This window comes from Salvelinus alpinus, chromosome 14 (genome assembly GCF_045679555.1).
Source record: "Salvelinus alpinus chromosome 14, SLU_Salpinus.1, whole genome shotgun sequence".
Classification (NCBI taxonomy): domain Eukaryota; kingdom Metazoa; phylum Chordata; class Actinopteri; order Salmoniformes; family Salmonidae; genus Salvelinus; species Salvelinus alpinus.
This window is the reverse complement of record NC_092099.1, coordinates 42913879-42927706: the sequence shown is the minus strand read 5'-3', so window position 1 is coordinate 42927706 and position 13828 is coordinate 42913879. Positions and strand designations below refer to the sequence as shown.

Sequence of the window (13828 nt, the reverse complement as noted above, 5' to 3'; positions counted from 1 at the left end):
GTGTCGCTTATTTTCCCCGGTGTATTTATCCCTGTGTTTCCTGTCTCTCTGTGCCAGTTCATCTTGTATGTTTTGTCAAGTCAACCAGCGTGGTTTTTTCCCGTACTCCTTTTTCCTCTTCTCTTTACTAGTCCTCCCGGTTTTGACCCTTGCCTGTTTTCTGGACTCCATTCCCGCCTGTCTAACCTTTCTGCCTGCCCTGACCTCTAGCCTGCCTGCCTGACCATTCTGCCTGCCCTGACCCCTAGCCTGCCTGCCTGACCATTCTGCCTGCCCTGACCCCTAGCCTGCCTGCCCTGACCTCGAGCCTGCCTGCCTGACCATTCTGCCTGCCTGCCCTGACCTCTAGCCTGCCTGCCCTGACCTCTAGCCTGCCTGCCTGACCATTCTGGCTGCCCTGACCCCTAGCCTGCCTGCCCTGACCTCTAGCCTGCCTGCCCTGACCTCGAGCCTGCCTGCCCTGACCTCAAGCCTGCCTGCCTTCCCATTCTGCCTGCCCTGACCTCGAGCCTGCCTGCCCTGACCTCTAGCCTGCCCTGACCTCTAGCCTGCCTGACCATTCTGCCTGCCCTGACCTCTAGCCTGCCTGCCCTGACCTCTAGCCTGCCTGCCCTGACCTCTAGCCTGCCTGCCCTGACCTCTAGCCTGCCTGCCCTGACCTCTAGCCTGCCTGACCATTCTGCCTGCCCTGACCTCTAGCCTGCCTGACCATTCTCCCTGCCCTGACCCCTAACCTGCCTGTCCTCGACCATTCTGCCTGCCCTGACCCCTAGCCTGCCTGTCCTCGACCATTCTGCCTGCCCTGACCCCTAGCCTGCCTGTCCTCGACCATTCTGCCTGCCCTGACCCCTAGCCTGCCTGTCCTCGACCATTCTGCCTGCCCTGACCCCTAGCCTGCCTGTCCTCGACCATTCTGCCTGCCCTGACCCCTAGCCTGCCTGTCCTCGACCATTCTGCCTGCCCTGACCCCTAGCCTGCCTGTCCTCGACCATTCTGCCTGCCCTGACCCCTAGCCTGCCTGTCCTCGACCATTCTGCCTGCCCTGACCCCTAGCCTGCCTGTCCTCGACCATTCTCTACCCCTTTTTGGATGAATAAACAGCTTAGACTCTAACCATCTGGGTCTGGCTTTGTGCCCTTAAACGTTTATGTTTTCTCAAATGGTATTCAAATCAGCATTGACAAAAAAGGGCACGTTTAAGTTTGCTCCGCCTGAGCGTGCCAGACCACAAGTCAGAGACCAAAGTGATTACACACCAAATGCGTTTGATGGATCGCAGGAATAAACTTTTGTAGACAGAGGACCGGATTAAGAAATCCTATGGCCCCTGGGGTTTGTTTTTCTCACTAATCACACTGCTGCTCTCTCATTTAGCAATTTCACCTTACGGATTGATGTTGTTGTTGATGGCTGTTCACAAATGTATATGTGTTTTCTAACAACTGTTGAAATGAATAAATTGAAACTGCCTATCAATCATTGTTTTTGCGACCAGTGGACAGCCACTAGAATTCTGCCAGCAGCTCAAATGATGACGTGTCATTCATATGGTAACACAACACAACACACAATACAATAAAATACAGCACAACATAAAACAATATAACGCAAGACAAAATACAACACAACACACACCATAACATAACACAATGCAACACTATACAACAAAACAAAATAAAATACAAAACCACACGACAAGACACAACACGACACAACACAACACGATACAACACAACACAACAAGATACAATACAACACAATACACTGTACTTGTAACGGTGGTCCTCCTCATCGTCTGAAGAGGAGTAAGAGAGGTCGGACCATTACGCAGCGTGGTAAGTGTCCATATTCGGTTTATTAACTGAACACTAAGAAATACAAAATAACAACGAAACAGTCCCGTATGGTGATAACACAGACACAGAAAACAATCACCCACAACGCACAATGACAAACAGGCTACCTAAATATGGCTCCCAATCAGAGACAACGACTGACACCTGCCTCTGATCGAGAACCATACTAGGCCAAACACATAGAAACAGACAACCTAGACATACAACATAGAATGCCCACCCACATCACACCCTGACCAAACAAAACATATAAACATACAAAGCAAACTATGGTCAGGGCGTGACAGTACTGAGTATTTTTATATTTAAAAAGTATATCTTTTAATATCGATAAAACATTTTGGGATATAAAAATGTACCTTTTATTGATATAAAAAAAATACAATTATTGATGTAAAAAAAATGCATTGAATACATGTTAAAATGGCTTTCCGTACATATGGTATACATTTTTCACATGCGAACAGCATGGTAGTACTCAAAGCATGCCATTCCATGAGGGCAGCATTTCTTTTTCATGTCGAAGCAATGATCCCCATCAGTCCTTCATGACAAAACTAAATCTTAAACAACACAGTAGGCCGATAAGTCTTTTGTTTTTGGGGGGGGTTATGCTCAGGTAAAACAATTTGGATGATCTACACCACCGTTCAAAACGTTTGGCGTCACTTAGAAATGTCCTTGTTTTTGAAAGAAAAGCACCTTTTTATTCTCCATTAAAATAGCATCAAATTGATCAGAAATACAGTGTAGACATTGTTAATGTTGTAAATGACTATTGAAACTGGAAACGGCTGATTTTTTAAATGGGATATCTACATAGGCGTACAGAGGCTGATTATCAGCAACCATCACTCCTGTGTTCCAATGGCACGTTGTGTTAGCTAATCCAAGTTTAGCATTTTAAAAGGCTAATTGATCATTAGAAAACCATTTTTCAATTATGTTAGCACAGCTGAAAACTGTTGTCCTGATTAAAGAAGCAATAAAACTGCCCTTTTTTAGACTAGTTGAGTATCTGGAGTATCAGCATTTGTGGGTTCGATTATAGGCTCAAAATGGCCAGAAACAAAGACCTTTCTTCTGAAACTCGTCAGTCTATTCTTGTTCTGAGAAATGAAGGTTATTCCATGTGAGAAATTACCAAGAAACTGAAGATCTCGTACAACGCTGTGTACTACTCCCTTCCCAGAACAGCGCAAACTGGCTCTAACCAGAATAGAAAGAGGTGTGGGAGGCCCCGGTGCACAACTGAGCAAGCGGACAAGTACATTAGAGTGTCTAGTTTGAGAAACAGACGCCTCACAAGTCCTCAACTGGCAGCTTCATTAAATAGTACCCGCAAAACACCAGTCTCAACGTCATCAGTGAAGAGGTGACTCCGGAATGCTGGCCTTCTAGACAGAGTTGCAAAGAAAAATCCATTGATCTCACACTGGCCAATAAAAAGAAAAGATTACAATGGGAAAAATAACACAGACACTGGACAGAGGAACTGCCAGGCACACAAACCTGAATGCACTCATGGCTCCTTTCTGTGCAAACCAAAATGATTATCTATTTCTCTGAATTGCCTTGTGAAAGCCTAACACTGTAAGATCGTTTTTTATAAGCTAGTCGTGTTGGCAGTAGAACAAACTTTCAAATTATGCCCACCTGACACAGATTGTGATTTATAATAGGACCTTTTTGGATTGTGTAAACAACAACATTATTTTGTTTGAATGACTTAGTATCTTGTTTGATCAACTTTAATTGTTATTTTGTATATTTAGGTCTCATCTGTTATGCAGCTACACACAATACCCCATAATGACATCACAATACCCCATAATGACATCACAATACCCCATAATGACATCACGATACCATATAATGACAATGTGAAAACATGTTTTTAGACATTTTTTTGCACATTTTCTAAAAAATAAATAACAGAAATACCTTATTTACATACGTATTCAGACCCTTTGCTATGAGACTGGAAATGTGTATTTATTATGGATCCCCATTAGCTGCTGCCAAAGCAACAGCTACTCTCCCTGTGGTCCAGCATAATGAAGGTAGTTATACATTTTTTTAACATTACAATACATTCCCAACAAATTTAACAGGCCCCTACTCTTTTACCACATATCTACATCACAAAATCCATGTGCACTTGTGTGTGTATAGTGCGTATGTTATTGTGTGTTTGTATGCATGTGTCTGTGCCTATGTTTGTATTGCTTCACAGTCCCCGCTGTTCCATAAGGTGTTTCTGTATCTGTTTTTTAAAAACAATTTTACAGTTACTTGATGTGGATTAGAGTTCCATGTAGTCATGGCTCTATGTAGTACAGTGTGCCTCCCATAGTTTGTTCTGGACTTGGGGAAATTGAGCTCAGGTGCATTCTGTTTCTATTGATCATCCTTGAGATGTTTCTACAACTTGAATGGAATCCACCTGTGGTAAATTCAATTGATTGGACATGATTTGGAAAGGCACGCCTGTCTATATAAGGTCCCACAGTTGACGGTGCATGTCAGAGCCAAAACCAAGCCATGAGATCGAAGGAATTGTAGAGCTCTAAGACATGATTGCGTCGAGGCACAGATCTGGGGAACGCTACCAAAACATTTCTGCAGCAATGAAGGTCCCCATAAACACAGTGGCCTCCATCATTCTTAAATGGAAGAAGTTCGGAACCACCAAGACTCTTCCTAGATCTGGTCGCCTGGCCAAACTGAGCACTCGGGGGAGAACGACCTTGGTCAGGGAGGTGACCAAGAACCCGATGGTCCCTCTGACAGAGGTCCAAAGTTGGAGAACCTAAAGGACGCTGACCATTAGAAACAAGATTCTCTGTTCAGATGAAACCAAGAATGAATGCCAAGCGTCACGTCTGGAGGAAACCTGGCACCATCTCTATGGTGAAGCATGGTGGTGGCAGCATCACGCTGCAGGGATGTCTTTCAGCAACAGGGATTGGGAGACTAGTCAGGATTGAGGGAAAGATGAATGGAGCAAAGTACAAAGAGATCCTCAATGAAAACCTGCTCCAGAGCGTTCAGGACCTCAGACTGGGGGCTAAGGTTCACCTTCCAACAGGACAACGACCCTAAGCACACAGCCAAGACAACACAGGAGTGACTCCGGGACAAGTCTCTGAATGTCCTTGAGTGGCCCAGCCAGAGCCCGGACTTGAATCCGATCTAACATCTCTGGAGAGACCTGAAAATAGCTGTGCAGCAACGCTCACCATCCAACATGACAGAGGATCTGCAGAGAAGAATGGGAGAAACTCCCCAAATACAGGTGTGCCACGCTTGTAGCGTCATACCCAAGAAGGCTCAAGGCTGTAATTCCTGCCAAAGGGGCTTCAACAACGTACTGAGTAAAGGGTCTGAATACTTATGTAAATGTTTTATTCGCTTTGTCATTATGGGGTATTGTGTGTAGATTGATGGGGGGGACAATTAAATCCATTATAGAATAAAGCTGTAACGAAGAAATGGTGTTGGCCTTCTCTCCTGCTCCAATGTCGCTCTGGTACTGCTCAGCCACATGTTCTGGGTAGGCTCAGCCACAAGTTCTGGTACTGCTCAGCCACAAGTTCTGGGCAAGCTCAGCCACAGGTTCTGGGCAGGCTCAGCTACAAGTTCTGAACAAGCTCAGCCACAAGTTCTGGTACTGCTCAGCCACAAGTTCTGGGCAAGCTCAGCCACAGGTTCTGGGCAGGCTCAGCTACAAGTTCTGAACAAGCTCAGCAACAAGCTCTGGGCAGGCTCAGCCACAAGCTCTGGGCAGGCTCAGCCACAGGTTCTGGGCAGGCTCAGCCACAAGTTCTGGGAAGGCTCAGCCACAAGTTCTGGGCAAGCTCAGCCACAGGTTCTGGGCAGGCTCAGCCACAGGTTCTGGGCAGGCTCAGCCACAAGCTCTGGGCAAGCTCAGCAACAAGTTATGGGCAGGCTCAGCCACAAGTTCTGGGCAAGCTCAGCAACAAGCTCTGGTACTGCTCAGCCACAAGCTCTGGGCAGGCTCAGCCACAGGTTCTGGGCAGGCTCAGCAACAAGCTCTGGTACTGCTCAGCCACAAGTTCTGGTACTGCTCAGCCACAGGTTCTGAGCAGGCTCAGCCACCGGTTCTGGCACTGCTCAGCCACAGATTATGGGCAAGCTCAGTAGCAAGCTCTGGTACTGCTCAGCCACAAGCTCTGGTACTGCTCAGCCAAGGGTTATGGTACTGCTCAGCCACAAGTTCTGGTACTGCTCAGCCACAAACTCTGGTACTGCTCAGCCACAGGTTCTGGGCAGGCTCAGCCACAAGCTCTGGTACTGCTCAGCCACAAGTCCTGGCACTGCTCAGCCACGGGTTCTGGGCAGGCTCAGCCACAGGTTCTGGTACTGCTCAGCCACAGGTTCTGGTACTGATAAGCCACAGGTTCTGGGCAGGCTCAGCCACAAGTTCTGGTACTGCTCAGCCACAGGTTCTGGGCAGGCTCAGCCACAGGTTCTGGTACTGCTCAGCCACAGGTTCTGCCTATAATTTTTAATTTCCTTTATCACTTCTTTATTACTTTTTAAAAAATTATTTTAATTACTGGGATCCCACCCATAATTAAATAGATTTACAGTATATTATGTTGTTTCTATTCCAAGAAAAACGAAAATAAATGTTATTGTAGCCTACCTAAAACATATGTTAATAAATTTGAAGACATTCGAAATAGAAACTACACATCCTAAAGGTCAGAAAGTAGAATAACAACAAGATATAGGTGGGGTCACAGTAATGATAATGATTTAGGCCATCAAAGAACTGGCAAAACATATTTTTTTAAAGAAACACTTAACCAGTACTTGCACTTGCTTTGTGCCTTAGGGCTTTTGGGGCTACAAGAGTTTGCCTTGTAGTATTACAGTCTATACCCAAAACCATTCTACAGTTTTATTTCACAATACAGGAATCATTATAATGCTTTTTAATCAGTGACTTGACTTTCCAACTCAATTTGAAATCCAGTCTCTTGTTCACTTCTGAGATGAGTTGGGAGGCATGATAATACAGTACAGACTTACAGACACTAGGTGTCACTGCAGCCATGCAAGTTGTATAAACAGCCACGTAGCCGACATTCACCCAGAACAGACAGTAGGATACAGGAAGGTTCAACCAGCCCCTCCCTGTTCACTCAGAACAGACAGTAGGATACAGGAAGGTTCAACCAGCCCCTCCCTGTTCACTCAGAACAGACAGTAGGATACAGGAAGGTTCAACCAGCCCCTCCCTGTTCACTCAGAACAGACAGTAGGATACAGGAAGGTTCAACCAGCCCCTCCCTGTTCACTCTCAGAACAGACAGTAGGATACAGGAAGGTTCAACCAGCCCCTCCCTGTTCACTCTCAGAACAGACAGTAGGATACAGGAAGGTTCAACCAGCCCCTCCCTGTTCACTCTCAGAACAGACAGTAGGATACAGGAAGGTTCAACCAGCCCCTCCCTGTTCACTCTCAGAACAGACAGTAGGATACAGGAAGGTTCAACCAGCCCCTCCCTGTTCACTCAGAACAGACAGTAGGATACAGGAAGGTTCAACCAGCCCCTGCCTGTTCACTCTCAGAACAGACAGTAGGATACAGGAAGGTTCAACCAGCCCCTCCCTGTTCACTCAGAACAGACAGTAGGATACAGGAAGGTTCAACCAGCCCCTCCCTGTTCACTCTCAGAACAGACAGTAGGATACAGGAAGGTTCAACCAGCCCCTCCCTGTTCACTCTCAGAACAGACAGTAGGATACAGGAAGGTTCAACCAGCCCCTCCCTGTTCACTCAGAACAGACAGTAGGATACAGGAAGGTTCAACCAGCCCCTCCCTGTTCACCCAGAACAGACAGTAGGATACAGGAAGGTTCAACCAGCCCCTCCCTGTTCACTCAGCACAGACAGTAGGATACAGGAAGGTTCAACCAGCCTTGCCCCTCCCTGTTCACTCTCAGAACAGACAGTAGGATACAGGAAGGTTCAACCAGCCCCTCCCTGTTCACTCTCAGAACAGACAGTAGGATACAGGAAGGTTCAACCAGCCTCTCCCTGTTCATCCAGAACAGACAGTAGGATACAGGAAGGTTCAACCAGCCCCTCCCTGTTCACTCAGAACAGACAGTAGGATACAGGAAGGTTCAACCAGTCTTGCCCCTCCCTGTTCGCTCTCAGAACAGACAGTAGGATACAGGAAGGTGGCAGCAGGGGTTCAAATGTTGAACCCAGTTCCACATGAGTATGAAAATGTATTTTATCAAACAAAAGCTATGCTACATTTTATCTCTGGGACCCTCAGGATGACAAATCAGAACAAGATTACTGAATGTAAGTACATTATTTACCTTCAGAGGTGAATGCATCACACCAGTTGCCTTGATAAATAAGCGTTTTGTTGCTGTGCACTCCTCAAACAATAGCATGGTATTTTTTCACTGTAATAGCTACTGTAAATTGGACAGTGCAGTTAGATTAACAAGAATTCAAGCTTTCTGCCCATATAAGACATGTCTATGTCCTGGAAAGTTGGCTGTTACTAACAACGTCATTCTAGTCACATTATTGCACGTTAGCAACAACCGTCCCAGTTTAAGGACAACGATCCCGTAGAGGTTTTAAAGAGCAAAAGTGTCATGGAAATCCGTTTTTTTACAAAGCCGGGATAAAAATAACGTACTTTAGGCTGTAATGATTTCCAAAATTCCACTCATTAGGTCACACATTCCCTAGGCAACCGTCTGCCGAAGGAAACCATTGTACAATACCGCAATCACATAATTGCGCTGGGACTGTTTTTGCAAGTTAAAATGTATGCCAAAACAAAAAAAACGTTGATTTTAAAGTTTAACAAACTTCTAGGCAAAAGGACTAGTGGATTTACACCCAGTAACAGAATTACGGTAATAGAATTACATTAACAGAATTACGGTAATAGAAATACGGTAACATAATTACTGTAATATAATTTCATCATGGGTCCCTGATCTGTACTGCACAGAAATGCATAATGATGGATATGAATGTCATTCTCTTCATAGTGATGTATCCTAAATAGGTACACAAAGGTAGAGTAGAAATATACAATATCCTCCTTTGCATTTTTCAGCATTATTCTACACACTGGCTATTATTTTAATGAGCTCTGCCCCCAAACAAGGACAAATTTGGTTGGTCCAAATCTGAACCAATCATAGATGTCTATGTTTCACAAGTTGTCACGTTTCTGACCTTATTTCCTTTGTTTAGTCTTTATTTAGTTGGTCAGGACGTGAGCTGGGTGGGTATTATCTATGTTGTCTGTTTCTATGTGGGGTTTCTTGTTTGGCCTGATATGGTTCTCCATCAGAGGCAGGTGTTAGTCATTGTCTCTGATTGGGAACCATATTTAGGTAGCCTGTTTTTGTAGTGTGTTTGGTGGGTGATTGTTCCTGTTCGTGTGTTCATCTGGTCTGTGTTCACTAGTTCGGGACTGTAGCGTCTTCGGTTCTTTCTGTCAGTTTGTTGTTTTTTGTTTGTTGTTTAAGTAGCCTATTAAAATATGGATTATCATCACGCTGCAGTTTGGTCCTCCTCTCTTTCACCCGAAGACAGCCGTTACACAAGTTTGGACATCAAAGTAGAGCACAGTAGAGCTCAGTTGAGTTCAGTACAATACAAGCGTTCTTAGTTTCTGTCACGATCGTTATAATGAGTGGACCAAGATGAGGCGTGGTATGTTTCCATCCTCTTTATTTGGAAGAGAAACTCAAAAAAAATTAAAAAATAAAGCGTAAAACGAAACGTGAAGCTCAAATGTAGTGCTCGCAGGCAACTATACCTCGACAAGATCCCACAAAGCACAATGGGGAAATGGCTGCCTGAATATGATACACAATCAGAGACAACGATAAACAGCTGCCTCTGATTGGGAACCATACCAGGCCAACATAGATAATTAATCACCTAGATAACACACCCTAGTCACTGTCACACACGAACCAACACAGAGAATAAACAGCTCTCTATGGTCAGGGCGTGACAGTTTCCAACAAGCTTTCTCTACCCCTAACCTTGTTCTGAACACCTCCAAAACAAAGGTCATGTGGTTTGGTAAGAAGAATACCCCTCTTCCCACAGGTGTGATTACTACCTCTGAGAGTTTAGAGCTTGAGGTAGTCACCTCATACATGTACTTGGGAGTATGGCTAGACGGTACACTGTCCTTCGCTCAGTACATATCAAAGCTGCAGGCTAAAGTTAAATCTAGACCTGGTTTTCTCTATCGTAATCGCTCCTCTTTCACCCCAGCTGCCAAACTAACCCTGATTCAGATGACCGTTCTACCCATGCTAGATTACGGAGACATAATTTATAGATCGGCAGGTAAGGGTGCTCTCGAGCAGCTTGATGTTCTTTACCATTCAGCCACCAGATTTGCTACCAATGCTCCTTATAGGACACGTCACTGCACTCTATACTCCTCTGTAAACTGTAAACTGGTCATCTCTGTATACCCGTCGCAAGACCCACTGGTTGATGCTTATTTATAAAACCCTCTTACACCTCACTCCCCCCTATCTGAGATATCTACTGCAGCCCTCAGCCTCCACAAACAACACCTGCTCTGCCAGTCACATTCTGTTAAAGGTCCTGAAAGCACACACATCCCTGGGTCGCTCGTCTTTTCAGTTTGCTGCAGTTAGCGACTGGAACGAGCTGCAACAAACACTCAAACTGGACAGTTTTATCTCCATCTCTTCATTCAAAGACTCAATCATGGACACTCTTACTGACAGTTGTGGCTGCTTTGCGTGATGTATTGTTGTCTCTACCTTCTTGCCCTTTGTGCTGTTGTCTGTGCCCAATAATGTTTGTACCATATGTTGCGCTGCTACCATGTTGTGTTGCTGCCATGTTGTTGTCATGTTGTGTTGCTACCATGTTGTTGTCATGTTGTGTTGCTACCATGTTGTTGTCATGTTGTGTTGCTACCATGTTGTTGTCATGTTGTGTTGCTACCATGTTGTTGTTATGTTGTGTTGCGACCATGTTGCTACCATGTTGTGTTGCTACCATGTTGTGTTGCTACCATGTTGTTGTTATGTTGTGTTGCTACCATGTTGTTGTCATGTTGTGTTGCTACCATGTTGTTGTCATGTTGTGTTGCTACCATGTTGTTGTCATGTTGTGTTGCTACCATGTTGTTGTCATGTTGTGTTGCTACCATGTTGTTGTCATGTTGTGTTGCTACCATGTTGTTGTCATGTTGTGTTGCTACCATGTTGTTGTTATGTTGTGTTGCGACCATGTTGCTACCATGTTGTGTTGCTACCATGTTGTGTTGCTACCATGTTGTTGTTATGTTGTGTTGCGACCATGTTGTTGTCATGTTGTGTTGCTACCATGTTGTGTTGCTACCATGTTGTTGTTATGTTGTGTTGCTACCATGTTGTGTTGCTACCATGTTGTGTTGCTACCATGTTGTGTTGCTACCATGTTGTTGTTATGTTGTGTTGCTACCATGTTGTTGTCATGTTGTGTTTCTACCATGTTGTGTTGCTACCATGTTGTTTTGCTACCATGTTGTTGTCATGTGTTGCTACCATGCTGTGGTGTCATGTGTTGCTGCCTTGCTATGTTGTGGTCTTAGGTTTCTCTTTAAGTAGTGTTGTGTTGTCTCTCTTGGTGTGATGTGTGTTTTGTCCTATATTTCTATTGTATATATTTTTTATTTTTAATCCCAGGTCCCCCGCTCCCGCAGGAGGCCTTTTGACTTTTGGTAGGCCGTCATTGTAAATAAGAATCTGTTCTTAAACTGACTTGCCTAGTTAAATAAAGGTTAAATAAAAATGTTTAAAAGCATGTCAATTTGACATGCTCCTATAAACTTCACATTTTGGTGCTCATGGGTCCTTTTTACATGGAAATGCCATGGAGCTCATGGATCCTTTTACATGGAAATGACCTGGTGCTCATGGATCCATTTTACATGTAAATGCCACGCTACATCCATGTAAATGTAAATGCCCCACTACAAACCTACAGTGATGATGAAGAAAACAGAAGGCCTGCATGGCAGCAGGTGGCAGGAAGAGGGAACCAATAGACCTTGTATTGAGCACCTCACATTTAGGGCTCTGTTTTAATAACAAACCTAACAAAATGGTCGATCTAAGCACTGTCATGTTAACTTGGCCCTTGGAGGATGGGTAGATGGGTAGATGTGGTCGCCTTGTTTCCTTGTTTCATTAGAACATGATTTAAAGGGATCCCTCTGCATCAGATGGTCATGCAGGGGACATTCGTGTAGCCTATACCTGTCTGGTTAAGGGCAACTCCCTTGACACACATTAAAACATATTATTAACCCACCATAGCAACACGTATGTTTCTACATATAATGACCCACCTTAGCAACACTTAGGTTTCTACACCTAACAACCCACCATAGCAACACTTAGGTTTCTACACGTAACAACCCACCATAGCAACCCTAAACAAAAATTGGCCCACAAAACTGCTGTTCAAGAAACGTTGTCAACATCCTCTGTTCCACACCGCTGTCTTTGCTTGTTCTCCTCTATCTCTGAGACAGAGGCAGCTCTCACTACCGTTGGCCCACTGCGCTCTTTGCCGCTGCAAAACATCTTGAAAAATCAACGTTGGTGACGTCATTGCGGGACCACACCGAACAGATCTATTGCGGGAGGGGAGAGACTGACACAGGGAGGAAATCGAGATCTTCCCGCTCCTGATCCGCTCCAGGATTTCCAGGGGTTTGGATTGTCGTGTGTCATACGTGTGTGTGTTTCCCTTCCCTTTTGCTCAGATCCACAGTTATTAGACTTTAGCCAAGGTTTGGTTTCCGTCACCTGGCGTGAATCCACCGGGGTAAAGGTCTGGTCGCAGCTCCGTGAAACAACATGGGGATTTGAATAGAGTCAGAAAGGCCGGAATCGGATCGTGAAGACTACATCAGAAAGTAGTCTTGTAGGTGGTGTCTGTCTAAAATGAGGCACCCGAAGCTATGGAGAGCGTTGTTTTTCATGACGCTGTTGTACCATCTTGGGATGTCAAGCAGATACGGTAAGATGATGGTGGAGTGGCGGGAGCGTGTTGTTTCAGTGGAGGGATAGATGGAAGAGAAGACGTGCTGGTAGAGGGAAACATCCCTGGGAGGTAGTGAAGTAGTGTTTGGAAACGAAGTCCGCAGTATAGAGAAATTGATGATTCAGTAGTCTTTTCTGTTTACTTCAAAGATCTGCGAGGTGTGGATGTCATTACATTGCATCGAAGTAATAACCTACATCCGCTAGGGAAGATGATTCTGATCATGGGGTTGATTTTGAGAGAAAACATGTTTAGGTTTTTGTAACTTCAATTAACAGCTAGACTTTCAGTTGATTTACTAAAATCCATAAGGTAGCTAGCTGTAAAATCGTGGTTTAAAGGCGTTTTGCCCGACGTCATTTATTTTGATGCGGTTTTAGTTTGACTAGGCGAGCCAGTCATATTTTTTTTCAGTTAAGTTGTGTAAATAACCACAGTTCACTGTTGAAAGGTAAAAGTGAAGAAAGTAAAAAATATATTCGCATTACAAAATAAAAGCTATAGCTGTGGCTTTCCACCTGCGTGAGGTTAATGGTTTTCAGGACCACGGAGAGCGACTAGGCTACGGGTTGGCGCTGTTTGCCTTGTCTTGTTCAGTGTATACTATCCTGCCTTTTAAAAAAAAAAATCTCTCTCATCTCGTCAACCCTGGTATCCACTCTCCTGTTTTTACCTCTCTCCTTACCTCCTCCCCTCTCCTCCGTCCCCGTCACACTATTTAGTTCCACAATGAGCCTTATTCTGACTCCAAGGCGTCATAATGGTCTCTGGCTCATCTCAGCCAGTTACCATGGTTACTCGGTGTTCTAAAGGTGAAAGTTCACGGATCTGTTTCTTTGTGTTTCTCTCATTTAGTCAGCCA

At 44.7% G+C, this 13828-nt stretch overlaps 1 protein-coding gene across 3 annotated transcripts in view; it reads left to right on the top strand.

Annotated features, from left to right (window-relative positions):
- The first annotated feature begins 12553 nt into the window (after positions 1 to 12553).
- The window catches only part of ptprna (protein tyrosine phosphatase receptor type Na), a 105100-nt gene continuing 103825 nt past the window's right edge, over positions 12554 to 13828 (top strand). Inside the window, exon 1 of one of the 3 annotated variants that reach the window (XM_071341507.1) lies at positions 12554 to 12942. In XM_071341507.1, coding sequence (XP_071197608.1) covers positions 12867 to 12942 — 76 coding nt within the window. In that variant the 5' untranslated portion in view covers positions 12554 to 12866. The remainder of the gene's footprint in view (positions 12943 to 13828) is intronic. The other 2 variants (XM_071341509.1, XM_071341510.1) reach the window with 2 other exon arrangements.